The sequence below is a fragment of the Pogoniulus pusillus genome, chromosome 22, assembly GCF_015220805.1.
Source record: "Pogoniulus pusillus isolate bPogPus1 chromosome 22, bPogPus1.pri, whole genome shotgun sequence".
NCBI classification, from domain to species: domain Eukaryota; kingdom Metazoa; phylum Chordata; class Aves; order Piciformes; family Lybiidae; genus Pogoniulus; species Pogoniulus pusillus.
In genome coordinates, this window is record NC_087285.1 from 2,132,482 (window position 1) to 2,153,206 (window position 20,725).

At 59.2% G+C, this 20,725-nt stretch overlaps 1 protein-coding gene across 1 annotated transcript in view; it reads right to left on the minus strand.

Annotated features, from left to right (window-relative positions):
* Window positions 1-10,598: 10,598 nt before the first annotated feature.
* The window catches only part of HDAC3 (histone deacetylase 3), a 32,538-nt gene continuing 22,411 nt past the window's right edge, over window positions 10,599-20,725 (minus strand). Inside the window, exons 10-15 of the mRNA XM_064161458.1 lie at window positions 20,139-20,203; window positions 19,144-19,233; window positions 18,978-19,036; window positions 16,610-16,689; window positions 14,205-14,362; window positions 10,599-11,743 (exon numbers count right to left, since the gene is read on the minus strand). Coding sequence (XP_064017528.1) covers window positions 11,674-11,743; window positions 14,205-14,362; window positions 16,610-16,689; window positions 18,978-19,036; window positions 19,144-19,233; window positions 20,139-20,203 — 522 coding nt within the window. The 3' untranslated portion in view covers window positions 10,599-11,673. The remainder of the gene's footprint in view (window positions 11,744-14,204; window positions 14,363-16,609; window positions 16,690-18,977; window positions 19,037-19,143; window positions 19,234-20,138; window positions 20,204-20,725) is intronic.

The following is a 20,725-nucleotide window of genomic DNA, read 5'->3' on the forward strand; positions in this document are numbered from 1 at the left end:
GCATTGTGGATGACTGAGTGACAGATGGTTGAGCTGTGTTTCCACCCCTGAGGCAAACGATTGAACTGGTACTGGATTCCTCTCCAGGTGAATGCAAACTGAGGCCTGCACTCCTTTGCTATGGGAATAGAGAAGAAAGCATTAGCAATGTCTATGGTTGCATACCACTTAGCCTCCTTCGATTCCAGCTCGTACTGGAGTTCCAGCATGTCCGGCACAGCTGCACTCATGGGTGGCGTCACCTCGTTGAGGGCACGAAAGTCAACTGTCAGTCTCCAGTCACCCGTAGGTTTGCGCACAGGCCAGATGGGACTGTTGAAAGGTGAATGAGCTTTCTCGATGACAGCCTGACTCTCCAACTGACGAATCAGCTGATGAATGGGCAACAAAGAGTCACGGTTAGTTCTGTACTGCCTATGATGAACAGTTTGAGTTGCAATTGGCACTTCCAGGTCCTCTATGTCATGATGTCCCACAACTGCAGATTCATCAGAAAGTTCAGGTCTAATAGACAATTTCAATTTATCATCCTCAATCTCTACAGATGCTATTCCAAAAGCCCATTTATGACCCTTAGGATCTTTGAAACAACCTTGTCTCAAAAGTCAATTCCCAAAATGCAAGGCGCATCAGGACCAGTTACAATAGTATGTGTCTTCCACTCTTTACCAGTTAAACTGATCTCAGCCTGTATCTTAGTTAACTCTTGAGATCCACCAGTGATTCCAAAGATAGAAATGGACTCTGTCCCCTTGCAATTAGATGGCAATAAAGTACACTGAGCACCTGTGTCAACTAAAGCCCTGTATTTCCGAACTCTTGAACTGCCAGGCCACCTAATGAATACATTCCAATAGATTCGGTTCTCTCCACTATCCCTTTCCTCCTCCTGGCTGGAGGCAGGGCACCCCTAATGCTGAACATGGCATGTGGGGTGTACACAATGATTGGTGTTGTTGTGAGAGAAATTGCAACTGTTGGAACAATTGCAGTTGCTCTCAGGAGCTGAAGAAGTGACAGCTACTTTCCTGGCATTGCTGCCTCTGTTTCTGCCACTCTGCAGATCCCTGACTCTCTTTGAAAGAGCTGAAGTAGGTTTACCATCCCATTTGTTCATGTTCTCACCGTATGTGTCACGCAGAAGTATCCACAGTGACGCACGTGATTGCTGCTGTCTGGGGGGAATTTGTCTCCTCCTGGGCTGGAATTGCCTTGCAGGAGGTGGGCGTCTGTTCCTGACTGCAGAAACATGCACCCATTCAGATGATGCAGGAACGGTATCTTTTACCAGATTGGAAATTGAGGTTGTAAGATCCTCCTTCAGTTCTTTCATGCTCTCCTTAATGCCATCTCTTATACCATCTTTAAGCTCTGTAGTCATAGTCTTTATGGCACAGATTATACCAGAATGTGACAAGCTGTCCTCAATCTGCCTGAGCTGGTCAGTGAATTCACCAACAGTGAAAGATCTTCCATTATCACTCCTTGCTAGAAATTTACTGGCCAAGATGTTAGCATAGGATGAAGGAGCAAGCTTAATGAGCTTCTTCATGAGACCTGTTCCCAAAGGAATATCATCAGGCTCATGAGTGCCATGATCTCCATAAAGCACTTCCTTCACAGCAAACTCCTTCAGAAGCTTAATTCCCTGCTCAACGGTGTTCCACTTCTTGGCAGCCCATGGCAAATCATCTCGGGAAGGATATCTCATAGCCACAGCCAACAAAAGGCGTGTCCACAAGCTAACCCTACCAAGAGGACTTGCTAGGTGTTTGTCCACTCCACTCTCCTTAGTGAGTGGTCCCAGCTGCTAATTTCCACTCACTGAAATATCTAGCCCCACGTTGGGCGCCAATTAAAAATGTGATGGTTTGGGGGTTACCCCACCCCTCCCACACTTTGTATTTGCCCCAGCTAACTCAGACGGCCTCTGGGAATATAGATGAAGCAATTTATTTACAGCTAGCAGAATTTACAAGCAGCTATTTACAATATATACAGTTATATACAATTATATACAGAAATATACAAAGGATAAACAATACAAAAGCACAACTCCCCTCCCAGAAACCTGAGTCCCCAGGAGGGGCTCTCAAACCACCCCAACACCTCCCCCCGGCCCTCTCAACCTTACCCCAGTTCTCAGGAAGAAAAGAGGTGCAGCCAAGAGGTTAGGGAGCAAGGTTAGTAGGAGCAGGGTTAATGAGATGTGACCAGGTCTAAGGCCAAAGCAAGAGTGAGAAACAAAATGGAGAATGTTTTCTTCTTCTTCCCAGAGTTCTCAGCGTGACTGTGAGAGAAGTTGACATCAATTGTTTTTCATTTCACTGCCCGTTATCTAGTTCTTGTACCAAAACATTCTAGCTTGCTTCAAACTAGCACAGCAGGGAGAGGGGATGCTCACCAGGAGGGCATAGAGAAGTGATCCTGCCCAGGGAGAAGAGAGGAAGAAGTGATCTCCAGGAGAAATGGGGAAAGGAGAAGTGATCTTCACTGCAGACAGAGGATGAAGAGCTGATTGTCACCTGAGAGGGGATGAAGAGGGGATCCTCATCACAGAGAAGGGAGGGGGAGGTGATGCTCACTTGTGAGAGGGGATGCAGAGTTGATCCTGGAGCAGAGAGAGAGGATGGACAAGTGATCTGCAGCAGGGAGAGGGAGAAGGGGTCAAGAGGTGAGTGTCACCAGGGAGAGGAGATCCTCAGCTGAGAGAGGGGAGGGAGAGGAGATCCTCACCTGAGAGAGGGGAGGGAGAGAGAGGATCCTCACCTGAGAGAGGGAGGGGAGAGAGAGGATCCTCACCTGAGAGAGGGGAGGGAGAGAGAGGATCCTCACCTGAGAGAGGGAGGGGAGAGAGAGGATCCTCACCTGAGAGAGGGGAGGGAGAGAGAGGATCCTCACCTGAGAGAGGGGAGGGAGAGAGAGGATCCACACCTGAGAGAGGGGAGGAAGAGAGAGGATCCTCACCTGAGAGAGGGAAGGAAGAGAGAGGATCCTCACCTGAGAGAGGGGAGGGAGAGGAGATCCTCAGCTGAGAGAGGGGAGGGAGAGAGAAGATCCTCACCTGAGAGAGGGGAGGGAGAGAGAAGATCCTCACCTGAGAGAGGGGAGGGAGAGAGAGGATCCTCACCTGAGAGAGGGGAGGAAGAGAGAGGATCCACACCTGAGAGAGGAGAGGGAGAGAGAGGATCCACACCTGAGAGAGGGGAGGAAGAGAGAGGATCCTCACCTGAGAGAGGGGAGGGAGAGGAGATCCTCAGCTGAGAGAGGGGAGGGAGAGAGAAGATCCTCACCTGAGAGAGGGGAGGGAGAGAGAAGATCCTCACCTGAAAGGGGAGGGAGAGGATCCTCACCAAAGAGGGGGTGGAGAGAAGATCTCACCTGAGAGAAGGAAGACAGAGATCAGCTGAGAGAGGGCTGGAGTGGGAGTCCTCAGCTGAGTGGGGCTGGAGAGGGAGAAGAGAGGGGATCCTCCTGAGAGAGAGGGGATGGAGAGGTGGGAGGGACCTGAAAGGGAATTGAGAAGTGATCCTCAGCAGAGGGGAGGGAGAGGAGACCTTAACCTGAGAGAGAGCAGCCTCAGCAGAAAGGGTCTGGAGAGGTGATCCTCACCTTGGAGAGGGGAGGTGGAGTGGATCCTCACGGGAGGGAGGGCAGGAAGAGATGGGTCTCACCTCAGAGAGAGCAGCCTCACCAGGGAGAGGCTCCTCACCAGGGAGAGGGGGTGGAGGGGTGGCTGAGGGGTGGCTGTCAGCAGAGAGGGGGCAAGGAGAGAGGATCCTCAGGGCAAAGAGGGAGTGGAGAGAGGATCCTGAGGGCAAAGAGGGGATGGAGAGAGGATCCTGAGGGCAAAGAGGGGATGGAGAGAGGATCCTCAGGGCAAAGAGGGGATGCAGAGAGGATCCTCAGGAGAAAGAGGGGATGGAGAGAGGATCCTCAGGAGAAAGAGGGGATGGAGAGAGGATCCTCAGGAGAAAGAGGGGATTCAGAGAGGATCCTCAGGAGAAAGAGGGGATGGAGAGAGGGTCCTCAGGGCAAAGAGGGGATGGAGAGGGAATCCTCAGGGCAAAGAAGGGATGGAGAGAGGATCCTCAGGGCAAAGAGGGGATGGAGAGAGGATCCTCAGGAGAAAGAGGGGATGGAGAGAGGATCCTCAGGGCAAAGAGAGAGTGGAGAGAGGATCCTCAGGGCAAAGAGGGGACGGAGAGAGGATCCTCAGGGCAAAGAGAGAGTGGAGAGAGGATCCTGAGGGCAAAGAGGGATTGGAGAGAGGATCCTCAGGACAAAGAAGGGAAGGAGAGAGGATCCTCAGGACAAAGAGGGGAAGGAGAGAGGATCCTCAGGGCAAAGAGGGGATGGAGAGAGGATCCTCAGGGCAAAGAGGGGATGGAGAGAGGATCCTCAGGACAAAGAGGGGATGGAGAGAGGATCCTCAGGACAAAGAGGGGAAGGAGAGAGGATCCTCAGGGCGAAGAGGGGATGGAGAGAGGATCCTCAGGGCAAAGAGGGGATGGAGAGAGTCCCACCAACTGATGCTCATCCACACAAGCTCCTGCTCATTCTGTGCTCTAGAAGTATCCCAAGCTCCTGCTCTCCTGCCCACAAACAAAGCAGCTCACTGCAGGGGGAACTTCACCTCAGAGCAACCTTCCAGTACCTTCAGGGGGCTACAGGGTGAGAGTGGTGAGAGGCTGGCACAGGTTGAGGGTGCTGAGACACTGGCACAGGTTGCCCAGGGAGGCTGTGGAGCACAGAAGCACCCAATGTGATCAAAGATCACATTGGGTGCTTCTGTGCTCCACAACCTCCCTGTAGGTGTTCAGGACCAGGCTGGATGAGGCCTGGAGTGACCTGTTCTAGTGGGAGGTGTCCCTGCCCATGGCACAGAGGGGTTGGAACTGGCTGATCCTTGTGGTCCCTTCCAGCCCTGACTGATTCTATGATTCTAAGCCTTGAGTAGATGTCTCTGCTGGGCTGTGCCCTCCTAACCCAGCAGCTGGGACAGAGCAGATCTGTCCCAGAGCACAACCAAGACTCTGCTCCCCAAAACATGCCAGCCTTGGCTCTGGAAGCTCCCTGGGACAGGCTCTGCAGCAGGGACACAGAGCTGCAGCAGTGCCAAGAGAGTCAGGTGCCAGCTGGTGCCCCATGGCAGCTCTGCTGGCACCCAGCTGCCAAAAGACCATCTTGGGGACCTCTCTAACTGTGAGCCATGGGGCCTAGCAGCACTCACTCTGCTGCAGCAGCCAGGCTGGCTGAGGCCCTGAGCAGCTTGGGCTGGTGGAGGTGTCCCTGCCTGTGGCAGGGGTTGGGACTGGAGGATGCTTGATGTTCCTTCCAACCCAACCCATGCTGGGACCCCATGACACCCTGAGTGCCACCTGAGCTGTCCCCAGCAGCCCCAGCTCAGGATCCAGCTCCCCCCCTCCAGCTGCAGAGACACCCAAATGGTTCTTTCAGGTAGGCTCCTTCTGTCCCAGGTCTCCTTCCAGGGTGGCAGAGGGTGGCACATGCCAGCATCCTGCACCAGGGGACTGAGTGTAGCAGCAGTGAGTGTGCAGCTGGCACCAAGCTAGGAGCAGTGTGGAGCTGCTGGAGGGGAGCAGAGCCCTGCAGAGGGACCTGGGCAGGCTGCATGGGTGGGCAGAGGCCAAGGGCAGGAGACTGAAGCAGGTCAAGGGCAGGTTGTGCACTTTGGCCACGAGAAGCCCAAGCAGCACTGCAGGCTGGGGCCAGAGGGGCTGAGAGCAGGCAGGCAGAGAGGGCCCTGGGGGTGCTGCTGAGGATGTGAGGAGGAAGCTGCTGGCAGAGAGAGTGATTGGCATTGGAATGGGCTGCCCAGGGAGGGGGTGGAGTGGCTGTGGCTGGAGGAGTTGGAGCCAAGGCTGGCTGGGCACTGAGTGCCATGGTCTGGTTGGTTGGGCAGGGCTGGGTGCTAGGTTGGGCACTGAGTGCCATGGGCTGGTTGGTTGGGCAGGGCTGGGTGCTAGGTTGGGCACTGAGTGCCATGGGCTGGTTGGTTGGGCAGGGCTGGGGGCTAGGTTGGGCACTGAGTGCCATGGTCTGGTTGGTTGGGCAGGGCTGGGTGCTAGGCTGGGCACTGAGTGCCATGGGCTGGTTGGTTGGGCAGGGCTGGGGGCTAGGTTGGGCACTGAGTGCCATGGGCTGGTTGGTTGGGCAGGGCTGGGAGCTAGGCTGGGCTGGGGGAACTCAGAGCTCTCTGGTCCATTCTATGATCCTATGCCCCCACAAGCCAGGCCTCCTGCATGTGCTGGGTGGGTCAGTCCCTTCAGCTCCCTGTGTGCCCTCCCTGCCCTCTCTGCACACCAAGGCCAAGCTGAACTCATCTCCTGCTGCAGAAAATGAACCTCCTGCAGAGTGCTGCAGGCAGGGCCATGAGAGCCCCCAGCCAGGGTGGGGTGAGGAGAGGAGACCCAAAGGGAAAGGAGAAGCTGGAGGAGAAAGAGCATGGGGTAAGGTGGCCTGCAGGAGGTAGGTCCTACCTGAGCTCAGCGTGGCCCTCCCAGCTCCATGGCTGCTGAGAAGCTTCCTTGGAGGCAGTCCCCAGGGAAGCAGTGGAGTGGCAGAGGCTGTCCTGGGTCTGAAGCCAAGGGGAGGAGGGAGAAGACCTTTCCTGCTGCAGGTGGTGGGATGCCAGCATGCCCTGGCAGGGGAGCAGCTGCTGGGATGTCTCCAGCAGCAGTCAGTGCTGCTGGCTGGATGCTCTCTGGGCTGCCTGGAGATGAAGCTGCTGGCAGGAGGAGAAGAGTTGCCCTTGGGGTGTCTCCAGGCTCTTCTTTCAGCCTCTCCACCTGAAGCAGAACCAAAGAACATCCCCGGGGGTCACTTTGGGCTCAGCTGCCCAAAGCAAACAGAGAACCACCCTGAAGCATGCCCTGGGTGGTCAGGTGTAGCTCCAAGCCTCATCCTTCCCTTCCCAAGATGTTGCTACCTTCCCTCCTTGCAAGCAGGAGACCTGTGGCACCTTTTGGGGACTTGATGCCCTCCTTCCATGAGCTGAAGGAAGGGACGGTGCCAGCCTGCAGCAGGGCAGAAGAGGTCCCACTGAGCCACAATTGGGAGCAGAAGAGCAGAGCAGAGCTCCCTGCCAACCCCAGCTCTGGGCTCCTCCCTTGCAGAGAGCTGCTGAGGTGCTGGAAGGTGTTGAGAGAAGGGCAGCAAGGCTGGGGAGGGGCCTGGAGCAGAGCCCTGTGAGGAGAGGCTGAGGGAGCTGGGGGGGTGCAGCCTGCAGCAGAGGAGGCTCAGGGCAGAGCTGATTGCTGCCTGCAGCTGCCTGCAGGGAGGCTGTAGCCAGGTGGGGTTGGGCTCTGGTGCCAGGCAGGCAGCAGCAGCAGAAGGGGCCCCAGGCTGCAGCTGTGGCAGGGCAGGTTGGGGCTGGCTGTGAGGAGGAAGCTGCTGGCAGAGAGAGTGATTGGCACTGGAATGGGCTGCCCAGGGAGGGGGTGGAGTGGCCGTGGCTGGAGGGGTTGGAGCCAAGGCTGGCTGGGCACTGAGTGCCATGGGCTGGTTGGTTGGGCAGGGCTGGGTGCCAGGCTGGGCTGGGGCAGCTTGCAGCTCTTTGCCAACCTGCTGGGATCTGTGAGTCTATGGAGGAGGAACCTGGCCCAGGTTGCCCAGCAAGGTGGCAGCTGCCCTATCCCAGGTGAGGCTGTTGGGGGCTGCCAGCAGCCTGCCCTAGCTGCAGCTGTCCCTGCTGGCTGCAGCAGGAGGGCAGTGGATGAGCTTTGGAGGTCCTTCCCCATCCAAAGCCTCCAGCGAGGCAACAAAACTCCTTCAAAAGAGGGAGGTTGGAAACTTCCAAAGGAAGGCAGTCAGGAGGCTAAAGCTCAGGCAGCCCTCAGCATTGCTGCCCCTCCTTGGAGAGGACAAAGGCTCAGCCCAGCCCGGAGGACCAATCGCTTCTAACAGCCTCATTAACCGCCAAATCCCAACGGCCGCAGGACAATGAGGAGCACAAAGAGCAGCGAGCAGTGAGCAGAGCCCTGCTTGCTCCCAGCCTTTCGCTCCCTCTCCTCCGCCACCACCTCCGAATCCTGGGAATCCCCCCACGATGCCAGCCTCAGGTCCTGGCAGGCGCAGGTGGAACTTTAGTGAGCTTCCAGGGGTGGGATTTTCAGCTCATCCATCAGCCGGCAGCTGCCAGCAGGAACCTACAGCCCTGCTCGGCGTTGCGCGGAGATGTGGGGAGCCTGGGCTGAGGCTCGGTCCCAGCCCAGCATCACCCAGGGTGGGCTGAGGCTCGGTCCCAGCCCAGCATCACCCAGAGCGGACTGAGGCTCAGTCCCAGCTAAGCATCACCCCGAGTGGTCTGAGGCTCGGTCCCAGAGCAGCATCACCCCGAGTTGGGCTGAGGCTCAGTCCCAACCCAGCGCAGCATCACCCCGAGTTGGGCTGAGGCTCGGTCCCAGCTAAGCATCACCCAGAGTTGGGCTGAGGCTGGATCCCAGCTAAGCATCACCCAGAGTGGGCTGAGGCTGGATCCCAGAGCAGCATCACCCCGAGTTGAGCTGAGGCTGGATCCCAGCTAAGCATCACCCAGAGTGGGCTGAGGCTGGATCCCAGCTAAGCATCACCCAGAGTGGGCTGAGGCTGGATCCCAGAGCAGCATCACCCCGAGTTGAGCTGAGGCTGGATCCCAGCGCAGCATCACCCAGAGTGGGCTGAGGCTCGGTCCCGGCTAAGCATCACCCCGAGTTGGGCTGAGGCTGGATCCCAGCGCAGCATCACCCCGAGTTGGGCTGAGGCTCGGTCCCAGCGCAGCATCACCCTGGGGTGGGCTCGGCGCTCCTGGGCTCTCCCGCAAATGAGCGTTTGAGGGGGAAAGGCAACCCCCGAGCGGAGCGGCAGGAAGGTTTCAGCGGAGCCGGCAAGCAGCAGGTCCCACAGCTCCACACCGAACCCCCAAACAGCCTCTGAACAGGGATACCCCCAGCGAGCCCCCCCAAAAGAAGCTTTGACATCCTTCGGCCATCACTTACGGGGGGCTTCGGAGGCAGGGGCGAAGCCGCAGACCCAGATCCCGCCGGGAACACCTCGGGAATGCCCAACCCCAGCCCGCGCACAGCAGCGGGGCCGCCTCATGAATATTCATGAGCGGCCACACCCCCCACGCCGCTCCAAGACACGCCCCACGGGCGCGGGAAACGCCAGCACTGGGTCCTAGAAGGGGTCGGCCTGAGCTGGGGCTGGGGGAAGAGAGACGAAAGGAAGAACAAAAACAGGGAAAGAGGGAAAAAAGTAACCCCAAAGCCGCTCGGAGCCCAAAAGCTCTGCCCCTGCCTCCTGCCCGCCCGCTTTGGCTTCCTCCTCCTCTGCAGACGGAGCCTCCTGGGTGCCACTTGGTGCCCTCTGCCCCTTGTGCTGTCCCTGGGCAGCGCTGCCAAGGGTTTGGCCCCAGCCTAAGGGGGCAACGAGAAAGCTCGGGAGGGAGTTTTTAGGTTGTCAGGTAGGGATAGGACTGGGGGGGATGGAACCAAGCTGGAAAGGGGAAGAGTCAGGCTGGATGTTAGGAAGATGCTCTTCAGCATGAGGGTGCAGAGAGCCTGGCACAGGCTGCCCAGGGAGGTGCTGGAAGCCTCATGCCAGGTGTTTGAGGCCAGGCTGGCTGAGGCTGTGGGCAGCCTGCTCTAGGGTAGGGTGTCCCTGCCCGTAGCACAGGGGATTGGAACTGGACGATCCTCAAGGTCCCTTCCAACCTTGACTGATTCTAAGGCTCTGTGATCCTCCTGCCCCCCACAGCTCCTTTAGCTGGTGCTGAGCATTGCTCAGCTGCCCTCTGGGGCTGCTCTGCTGCAGGCTCTCAGCCTTTGCTGCTCCCAGAGCTGCTCCAGGCCCCTCAGCAGCTCTGCAGCCTCCTCTGGACTCTCTCCAGCACTTCCCTGTTGAATGCCATGAGGTTGGCCTGGGCACAGCTCTGCAGCCTGTGCAGGTGCCTCTGGATGGATCCCTGCCCCTCTAGCAGGTTGACTGTGCCAGCTGCAGACTGCTGAGGCTGCACTGATTGCTGTGTCCATGGCACTGACAAAGATGTTAAACAGCACTGGGCCCACCTGGGAAGTCCTGGGGCTATGACCCTGCTGCAGGGCTTCTGACTCCCTCTCTGAGCTCCTTTGCTCCTGCCCTTCCTCCCTTGGAGCACAGCAGAGTGAGATTCAACTGTGCCACACAGCTTGGTGCCAGCTGCAGACCTGCTGAGGCTGCACTGATTCCTGTCCCCATCCCAACCCCTTCTGTCAGGCAGTGAAAGTGAAGCTGCAAGGAGCAGATCCTTATGGAAACTGCAACTCAGAGGCCCCCCGAGATGAAAAACCACTGCAGGAGAGGCCCCTGGAAGCAGCCCTCAAGCTTCTCACAGAGCTTTCACTCAAGTCAAAGCATCCCCAGCAGCCTGGGCAGGGAATTCAGAGCTCTGCTGGTGGTGCAGAGGCTGAAGACTCATCAGGGCACCCTCTGAGGAGCTGATGCCCCTCCCCACATGGAGGTGCTGAAGGACACTGCCCTGCTTGTTGTGTTCTCCAGCCCTGGGAGGACAGGAGCCAGGGGAGTGTGAGCATGGAACAGCCAAACACCAGGGCAGGTAAGAAAAATCTCTGCCTTTAATGGTCACAGCCACCAGGGGACAAGCCCAGCAGCAGCCAGCCAGAGGCTGGAACCCTCCCACCTCCCCTCAGCACCCTCAGAACCGTGACAGAGACCAGGGGATGGAGCAGCAAAAAGTCTGGGAGGGGCAGGAGAAGTTCCCCTGCTGGGTGAGGGCAAGGTGAGAGGACCTGGAGGAAGAGCTTCTCTCAGCCAGGAGCAGAAGCTACCAGCAGGAGGGAATGGGTCCTGCTCCCAGCAGCAGCCCAGGCCTCTTGCTAATGCACACAAGGACCTTGGAAGCCACCCTGGTGGTGCCCAGAGGCAGCTGGAAGCCACCCCAGAGGTGCCCAGACACCCATGGCAGCCAGACCTCTGCTCCACAGGGCTCTTGGCCTCCCTTCTGGCAGGGCAGTTGGCTCCAACTCATCACAGGTGGTGTGGAACTCTCCTGGGAACACAAAACTGAGCAGGGAGGGGAATGACCACCCCAAGGCCCTGCAGAGCTGCTGCCAACCTGCTCCATCAAGCTGCTCCCAGCTCCAGGGATGCCCCCAAGCCCTCTCCCACCATGGGCCTGGTCTTCTCAGGTGCTTTTCCCCCAGCAGTGGAGCAGCAGATGGGCAGAAAGGACAGCAGGAAGCAACTCTCAAGCACAGGCTTCAGAGGGAAGCTGAGCAGAAGGTAGGGATGGAGAGGGCTGGGTTGGGGGTTGCTGCTGGAGGGGGGCAGAGATAGCAGGGACAACCTGGCCAGGTGCCACCTCGCTGGCAGAAGCCTGGATGGGAGCTGCAGGAGGTGACTGAAGGCTCTGAAGGCAGTGACACAGCTGCCAGCCAGGATGCAGCAAGGGTTCCAGTGCTGCCTGAACTGCCAGCTCCCGGAGCAGTGACTGCTGGCACTGCCCCACCTGCTGGGGACGTCGAGGACGAACCTTTCACTGCTCTCTGCCTCTCCAGCTAGCAGAAGCCAGCTCTGGTGGTGGCCTTTCTGCTGCTGCTGCTGCCACCACCTTCAGTCAAATACACCAGGGAGGGCTGCCTGGCTCCTGTCTCTGGCCAGCCTGGCAGCCCCTCAGATCTCCACGTCGCTCTCTTTGTCGTTGTCGTGGTCACCGTCGTAGAACTCGTTGGCAGCTTCAGGCCTGCAGGGGGAGGCAACCAGCAGGAGTGAGGAGGACGCTGGGCAGCTCTGTGCCAAGAGAGGAAGGGCTGGGACATGCTGCTGAAGGTCAGGAGAGGGCCTGCAGCCCAGGTCAGGAGAGGATACACCTCCAGAGAGGGCTCCCTGCATAAAACCAGAGCCTCACATCGTGGTGGGAAGGCAGAGCCAGAGCTGGGAGCCCGAGGAGCCTGCACTGCTCTGTGGGCAGCAGAGGTGGACAGCAGCACACCAGGAAGGACCAGGCCCTCCCCCTAAAACAACACAGCCCTGAGAACATCAGGAGCTGCAGCACAGAATCCCTGCATGGTAGGGGTGGGAAGGCAGCTCTGGAGCTCAGCCAGTCCAAGCCTCCTGCTCCAGCAGGGCACCCACAGCAGCTTGCCCAGCAGCACAGTGCCCAGGCAGGGCTTGGAAGCTAAAGCAGGGCACCCACAGCAGCTTGCCCAGCAGCAGAGTGCCCAGGCAGGGCATGGAAGCTAAAGCAGGGCACCCACAGCAGCTTGCCCAGCAGCACAGTGCCCAGGCAGGGCTTGGAAGCTAAAGCAGGGCAGCCACAGCAGCTTGCCCAGCAGCACAGTGCCCAGGCAGGGGCTGGAAGCTAAAGCAGGGCAGCCACAGCAGCTTGCCCAGCAGCACAGTGCCCAGGCAGGGGCTGGAAGCTCTCCACACAAGGAGACTCCACAACCTCTCTGGGCAGCCTGCTCCAGGCCTCCAGCACCCTCACACCTAATGAGTTCCTCCTCCTCTTCACCCTCCTGGCTGCCACTTTGTGCCCTCTGCCCCTTGTGCTGTCCCTGGGCACCACTGACAAGAGCCTGGCCCCAGCCTCTTGCCCCCCCCAGCTCCTTTAGCTGTTGCTGAGCATTGCTCAGCTGCCCTCTGGGGCTGCTCTGCTGCAGGCTCTCAGCCTTTGCTCCTGCCAGAGCTGCTCCAGGCCCCTCAGCAGCTCTGCAGCCTCCTCTGGGCTCTGCCCAGCACTTCCCTGCCCCTCTGGCACTGGGGAGCTGACAACTGGACCCTGCCCTCCAGCTGTGGCTTCATCAGGGCAGAGCAGAGGAGAACCTCTCTCACCCTGCTGACAACCCAGTTCTAAATGCACCCCAGGAGAGCATTGCCCTCCTTGGCCATGAGGACACATTTCTGGCTCCTGGGGAACTTGCTGCCCACCAGCAGTGCCAGCTCCTTCTCTGGGCACCTCACACGGCCCCACCCAACCTGAGGACTGAGTGGCTGAGAACAGGCAGGCAGAGAGGGCCCTGGGGGTGGTGTGAGAGAGGAGCTGCAGAGGAGGCAGCAGTGTGCCCAGGTGGGCAGCAGAGGCACTGGCATCCTGGGCTGGCTGAGGAGCAGTGTGGGCAGCAGGAGCAAGGGAGGTTCTTGTGCCCCTGTGCTCAGCACTGCTCAGGCCAGCCCTGGAGTGCTGTGCCCAGCTCTGGGCTCCTCCCTTGCAGAGAGCTGCTGAGGTGCTGGAAGGTGTTGAGAGAAGGGCAGCAAGGCTGGGGAGGGGCCTGGAGCACAGCCCTGTGAGGAGAGGCTGAGGGAGCTGGGGGGGTGCAGCCTGCAGCAGAGGAGGCTCAGGGCAGAGCTGATTGCTGCCTGCAGCTGCCTGCAGGGAGGCTGTAGCCAGGTGGGGTTGGGCTCTGGTGCCAGGCAGGCAGCAGCAGCAGAAGGGGCCCCAGGCTGCAGCTGTGGCAGGGCAGGTTGGGGCTGGCTGTGAGGAGGAAGCTGCTGGCAGAGAGAGTGATTGGCACTGGCATGGGCTGCCCAGGGAGGGGGTGGAGTGGCCGTGGCTGGAGGGGTTGGAGCCAAGGCTGGCTGGGCACTGAGTGCCATGGGCTGGTTGGTTGGGCAGGGCTGGGGGAGCTTGGAGCTCTCTGCCAGCCTGCTGGGGTCTGTGAGTCTAACTCACTCCCACCTCACTCAGCTCCCCCCAACTCACTCCTACCTCACTCAGCTCCCCCCAACTCACTCCTACCTCACTCAGCTCCACCCAACTCACTCCCACCTCACTCAGCTCCCCCCAACTCACTCCCACCTCACTCAGCTCCCCCCAACTCACTCCCACCTCACTCAGCTCCCCCCAACTCACTCCCACCTCACTCAGCTCCCCCCAACTCACTCCCACCTCACTCAGCTCCCCCCAACTCACTCCCACCTCACTCAGCTCCACCCAACTCACTCCCACCTCACTCAGCTCCCCCCAACTCACTCCCACCTCACTCAGCTCCATCCATCCACTCCCACCTCACTCAGCTCCATCCATCCACTCCCACCTCACTCAGCTCCCCCCAGCTCCCTCACTTGCAAGTGGCTTAGCGTCAGTGGTAGGACACAGATGGTCTCCATGACCAGCACTGCAGCAACAGATCATCTCCATTGACCTGCCACCCCAGCAGGGACCCAAAAGGAAGCCTCCTTTCCTTCAGGAGCAGCTGTGGTACCTGCTGTAGTTCTCCTCAGACCCTCTCTCCTCTGGGTCGGGCTCATCGGTGCGGTCGTAGCTGAGCAGGTCGGAGGGGACGTCATGGATCTGCACGCTGGGAGCATGGTTCAGCATCTTCAGGTTCTCAAAGATGGTCTGCCTGATCTGATCCAGGTACTGCACAGACAGCAGAGAATCAACCAGCAAGCTCCTCTGGGCTGCAGCAAAGCCTTTGACACTGTCTGCCACAAGAAGCTCCTGGCCAAGCTGGCAGCTCATGGCTTGGACAGATTCATTCTGAGATGAGTCAGGAACTGGCTGGATGGCAGAGCTCAGAGAGTAGTGGGGAATGGTGCCACATGCAGCTGGCAGCTGGCACCAGTGGTGTTCCCCAGGGATCAGTGCTGGGCACAGTCCTGTTCAATATCTCTACTGATGATCTGGAGCAGGAGATTGAGTGCAGCATCAGTAAGTTTGCAGATGACACCAAGCTAGGAGCAGTGTGGAGCTGCTGGAGGGGAGCAGAGCCCTGCAGAGGGACCTGGCCAGGCTGCATTGGTGGGCAAGGGCAAGAGACTGAGCAGGCCAAGGGCAGGTTGTGCACTTTGGCCACAAGAAGCCCAAGCAGCACTGCAGGCTGGGGCCAGAGGGGCTGAGAGCAGCCAGGAAGAAAGGGACCTGGGGGTACTGGTGGATAGTAGCTGCAGAGGAGGCAGCAGTGTGCCCAGGTGGGCAGCAGAGGCACTGGCATCCTGGGCTGCTGAGGAGCAGTGTGGGCAGCAGGAGCAGGGAGGTTCTTGTGCCCCTGTGCTCAGCACTGCTCAGGCCAGCCCTGGAGTGCTGTGTCCAGCTCTGGGCTCCTCCCTTGCAGAGAGCTGCTGAGGTGCTGGAAGGTGTTGAGAGAAGGGCAGCAAGGCTGGGGAGGGGCCTGGAGCACAGCCCTGTGAGGAGAGGCTGAGGGAGCTGGGGGGGTGCAGCCTGCAGCAGAGAAGGCTGAGGGCAGAGCTGATTGCTGCCTGCAGCTGCCTGCAGGGAGGCTGTAGCCAGGTGGGGTTGGGCTCTGGTGCCAGGCAGGCAGCAGCAGCAGAAGGGGCCCCAGGCTGCAGCTGTGGCAGGGCAGGTTGGGGCTGGCTGTGAGGAGGAAGCTGCTGGCAGAGAGAGTGACTGGCACTGGAATGGGCTGCCCAGGGAGGGGGTGGAGTGGCCGTGGCTGGAGGGGTTGGAGCCAAGGCTGGCTGGGCACTGAGTGCCATGGGCTGGTTGGTTGGGCAGGGCTGGGGGCTAGGTTGGGCTGGATGATCCTGGAGCTCTCCTCCAAGCTGGTTGATTCTATGATATGCTACCAGACCTTCTGAATGTGACCTGCACCAGGAAGGTGCTGGGAAAGCTGCAAGAGGCTGCCTGGAGAGGTAGCTGAGGCCTCAAGCCTGGAGATGTTCAAGGTGAAGCTCCACAAGGCAACCTGATCAAGCTGAGGACATCCCCACCCAGGGCTTCCAGGAGAGCTCAAGAGTGGCATTGCAGGATCTGAAGGGGGCTCCAGGAGGGCTGGGGAGGGAGTATTGAGAAGGTCTTGGAATGAGAGGAGGAAGAGGAATGGGTTTGAAGTGGCAGAGGGGAGACTGAGACACCTCTTGACAATGAGGGTGAGGAGAGACTGGCACAGGTTGAGGGTAGTGAGACACTGGCACAGGTTGCCCAGGGAGGTTGTGGAGCACAGAAGCACCCAATGTGATCAAAGATCACATTGGGTGCTTCTGTGCTCCACAACCTCCCTGGAGTTGTTCAGGACCAGGCTGAATGAGACCTTGAGCCACCTGTTCTAGCTGGAGGTGTCCCTGCCTATGACACAGAGGGGTTGGAACTGGTTGAGCTTTGAGGTCCCTTCTAACCTAAACCCTTCTATGCTTCTACCTTTGGAGGTCTCTTCCAGTCTTTATCCCAGATCCTAGCTGAGCTTTGACCTTTTTCTGCCTCCCCAGGCAGAATCCCTTGCTTGGGGTCTGCCTGGTTTCACATCACCTACAGATGTGGTTGGGGGCCATGGAAGGAGGTGGTTGGGGGCCATGGAAGGAGGTGGTTGGGGGCCATGGAAGGAGGTGGTTGGGGGCCAAGAGGAGGTGGTTTGGGGCCAGCAGGAGGTGGTTTGGGGCCAGCAGGAGGTGGTTGGGGGCCAGCAGGAGGTGGTTTGGGGCCAGCAGGAGGTGGTTGGGGGCCATGGAAGGAGGTGGTTGGGGGCCATGGAAGGAGGTGGCTGGGGGCCATGGAAGGAGGTGGCTGGGGGCCATGGAAGGAGGTGGCTGGGGGCCATGGAAGGAGGTGGCTGGGGGCCATGGAAGGAGGTGGATGGGGGCCAAGGAAGGAGGTGGTTGGGGCCATGGAAGGAGGTGGTTGGGGCCATGGCCAAAGGCTCCAGGGCCTCACCTGCCTGGAGTTCTGGTTTTCAATCCTGGTGCTGACATCAGGGTGCAGAGTGAAGTCCGGAGCGAAGTACTCGAAGTACTCTGAGGAGGAAGGAGCAGAGGCAGAGCCTGAGGAGCCTGCACTGCTCTGTGGGCAGCAGAGCTGGACAGCAGCACACCAGGAAGGACCAGACCCTCCCCCCCCCAAAAACACAGCCCTGAGAGCATCAGGAGCTGCAGCACAGAATCCCTGCATGGTAGGGGTGAAAAGGCAGCTCTGGAGCTCAGCCAGCCCAAGCCCTCCCTGCTCCAGCAGGGCAGCCACTGCAGCTTGCCCAGCAGCACAGTGCCCAGGCAGGGCTTGGAAGCTGCAGCAGGGCAGCCACAGCAGCTTGCCCAGCAGCACAGTGCCCAGGCAGGGCTTGGAAGCTGCAGCAGGGCAGCCACAGCAGCTTGCCCAGCAGCACAGTGCCCAGGCAGGGGTTGGAAGCTAAAGCAGGGCAGCCACAGCAGCTTGCCCAGCAGCACAGTGCCCAGGCAGGGCTTGGAAGCTAAAGCAGGGCACCCACAGCAGCTTGCCCAGCAGCACAGTGCCCAGGCAGGGCTTGGAAGCTAAAGCAGGGCACCCACAGCAGCTTGCCCAGCAGCACAGTGCCCAGGCAGGGCTTGGAAGCTAAAGCAGGGCACCCACAGCAGCTTGCCCAGCAGCACAGTGCCCAGGCAGGGGTTGGAAGCTAAAGCAGGGCACCCACAGCAGCTTGCCCAGCAGCACAGTGCCCAGGCAGGGGCTGGAAGCTCTCCACACAAGGACACTCCACAACCTCCCTGGGCAGCCTGCTCCAGGCCTCCAGCACCCTCACACCTAATGACTTCCTCCTCCTCTTCACCCTCCTGGCTGCCACTTTGTGCCCTCTGCCCCTTGTGCTGTCCCTGGGCACCACTGACAAGAGCCTGGCCCCAGCCTCTTGCTCCCCACAGCTCCTTTAGCTGTTGCTGAGCATTGCTCAGCTGCCCTCTGGGGCTGCTCTGCTGCAGGCTCTCAGCCTTTGCTCCTGCCAGAGCTGCTCCAGGCCCCTCAGCAGCTCTGCAGCCTCCTCTGGGCTCTGCCCAGCACTTCCCTGCCCCTCTGGCACTGAGGAGCCCAGAGCTGGACCCTGCCCTCCAGCTGTGGCTTCATCAGGGCAGAGCAAAGCAGAGGGCAGAAGAACCTCCCCTGACACAGAGCATCCCATCAGTGTGGTTGATGCCAGCAGACCACGTGGGAGAGGTGCCACAGGCTCAGGGACTCACACAACTGCTTTTGTTGGAAGAGACGTTTAAGATCATCAGGTTCAAGCATGACCTCAGCACTGCCAGGCTCAGCATCAAACCAGGTCCCTCAGCACCACATCTCCAGGGCTCTGAAACCCCTCCAGCCATGGGGACTGCAGCACCTCCCTGGCCAGCTTAACACCACTGTGCTTGTGCTAAGGAAGGCTGGAATGATGATCCCTGAGGTCATTCCCCACCTGGGAGTCTGATCAGTCAAGCAGCAGAGCCACCCTGAGGTCACTGAACAGGAAACAACCCAGAGGAGGCCAGGAAGATGATCCAAGAGCTGGAGCAGCTCTGCTATGAGGACAGGTTGAGGGAGCTGGGGGTGTGCAGCCTGGAGAAGACTCCAGAAGGACCTTGCAGCTCACTTGAGGACCTGAAGGGATCCTAGAGGAAGGCTGCAGAGGGACTTTTAATGAGAGTGTTTAGAGAGAGGCCAAGGGGGAATGGTTTGAAGCTGAGAGAGAGCAGAGTTAGACTGGAGCTGAGGAAGCTCTTCAGTGTGAGGGTGGTGAGACTCTGGAATGGCAGCCACAGGCTCCCTGGGCAGCCTTCCTCCCTGGCAGGGAGTTCAAGGCCAGGCTGGATGGGAAGCCAAGGCTAGCTGAGAGGTGTCCCTGCCCACAGCAGGGAGGTTGGAGTGGGTGATCTCTGAGGTGCTTCCAAGCTGAGCCATCCCACATCAGTGCTACCCGACCCAGGCAGGGTGTGTCTGCCCAGGCACAGCTCCAAGCAGCTGGCAGGAGATGACTGAGGGCATCTCTACTGCTGCACCTCAGCCCTGATCTTATCTCTGGCCAACGAGGAGCAGAAGTGTGACTCCAGCTGCAGCAGGGCAGGGTTAAGGCTGGAGATGAGGAAGATTTCTTCCTGTCAGAGCGGGCAGAGATTGGCACAGGCTGCCCAGGGAGGTGGTGCCTCATCCCCAGAGGGGCACTTGGGGTCCTGGTTTGATAGCCACAGTGGGGTTGGACTCAATGATCTCTGAGGTCATTTCCTCCCCCCCCAAACAATTCCTTGACTCTTCAGCCGACACTGAATAGCTGAGCTCAAGCTAAGCCTCAACTTCAACTCACCACTGTAGGGCAGCTCTTCACTTATGGCTTCATCCACCAGCAACGAGGTCTCATAGGTCCTGCAAAGGTAGAGCAGGAGGAAATTCAGAGCAGAGGAAGCCAGGAGGGGACACTGGGACAAAGGCCACAGCTGCTCAACCTTGGAGCCAGCAGGGCAGGGACTCACCAGCAGCGCGCTACGTTGCGCACCGTGTAGCCACCTCCTCCCAGCACCAGCAAGGGGATGTTGAAGCTCTTCACATACTCCACACACTCCCTAGAAAGGCCCCAAAAGAAAAACTAAGGTGCCAGAGCTGTGGTAAGATAACCCAAATGTCACCAATGCCACCCAAACAGCACCACTGCTGGGGGTGACAGCATCCAGCCGGGAGCTACAGCATCCATCGCTGCTCTGCCAGCACCCAGAGGCTCTGCTCTGAGACCTCCACCCCTGGCATGCAGGAGGTGAAACATCAACCCCCAACCTGCTGGTGGAAAACCTCAAAGGGTGAAGGCAAACCTCAAGGCCCACAGCAGAGGGCTCAGAGCCCCTCAGACTAAAGGATGCTTCAGCACCAGCCAAGGGTTTGATGTTGCGGTCAGCAGGAGCAGGGCAGGGATTGTCCCTCTGTATTCAGCACTGCTGAGGTCAAACCTCAAGTCCTGGGTTCAGTTCTGGGACTCCTCAGTCCAAGAAGGACCTTGGGGGGCTGGAGTTGGTCCAGAGAAGGGCAACAGAGCTGGGTAAGGGTCTGGAGCACAGGGTTAGGGAGGAGCAGCTAAGGGAGCTGGGGTGGGGGTTTAGTCTGAAGGAGGCTGTGGGGAGGCCTCACTGCTCCCTACAGCTCCCTGAGAGGAGGCTGGAGCCAGGTGGGGGTTGGGCTCTTCTTCCAAGAAGCAACAGGATGAGAGGAAATGTCCTCAGGTTGCCCCAGGGGAGCTTTAGGTTGGCCATGAGGAACAACTTCTTCCCCTTGAGGGCTGCCAAGCCCTGGCCCAAGCTGCCCAGGGCAGTGCTGCAGCCCCCACGCCGTTGGAGCTGCGGTGCTGAGGGCCAAGGTTGGGTGGTGCCCCTGGCAGTGCTGGGCTTAGGCTTGGACTGGATGACCTCAGAGGCCTTTCCCAAGCTTGGATGCTGCTGAGTCAAGCCAAGGGCTGTGAGCTCTGCCCTGCTGCACTCACCCATGGCCTCTGATGCTGAGGTTAAAGCAGCCCAAGCGGTCACAGCCCAGCGAGTCGGCGCCGCACTGGGGAGCAGAGCAAGAACAGCCTCAGGTGCTGGTGATCTCCAGAGCCACATCAGTGTCCCCACCCCAGGGCCACCCTCCTTCAACCAGGGGCACAGACAGAGAGCAGCTCCCCTGGCACACCCCCCCGACGTGTGCCCAGGAAGGGAAGACATTGGAGTGGGCTCAGGAGAGCGGAGCCGGGAGGGGGTTGAGTCCTTCTGCCTGCTCGAAGGGGAGAGAAGGGAGGGAAATGGCCTCAGGTTGTGCCAGGGGAGGGCTGGGTTGCAGAGGAGGAGCAAGTTCTTGGCTGCCAGAGTGGTCAGGGGCTGGCACAGGCTGCCCAGGGAGGTGCTGGAGCAGCCATCCCTAAGAAACCTGTGGATGTGGACCTTCAGGACATGGCTGTTATCTCTCGACCTCCTTCCCTGCTCTCCCTTCCTGGTCCCTCCTGCAGTGACGTTGGGAACACTCCCTAATGCCATCAGTGGCCTTGGATGTGGCTCCTGGGAAGTGTCCCTCCCTCTGAGGGACCTGGGCAGG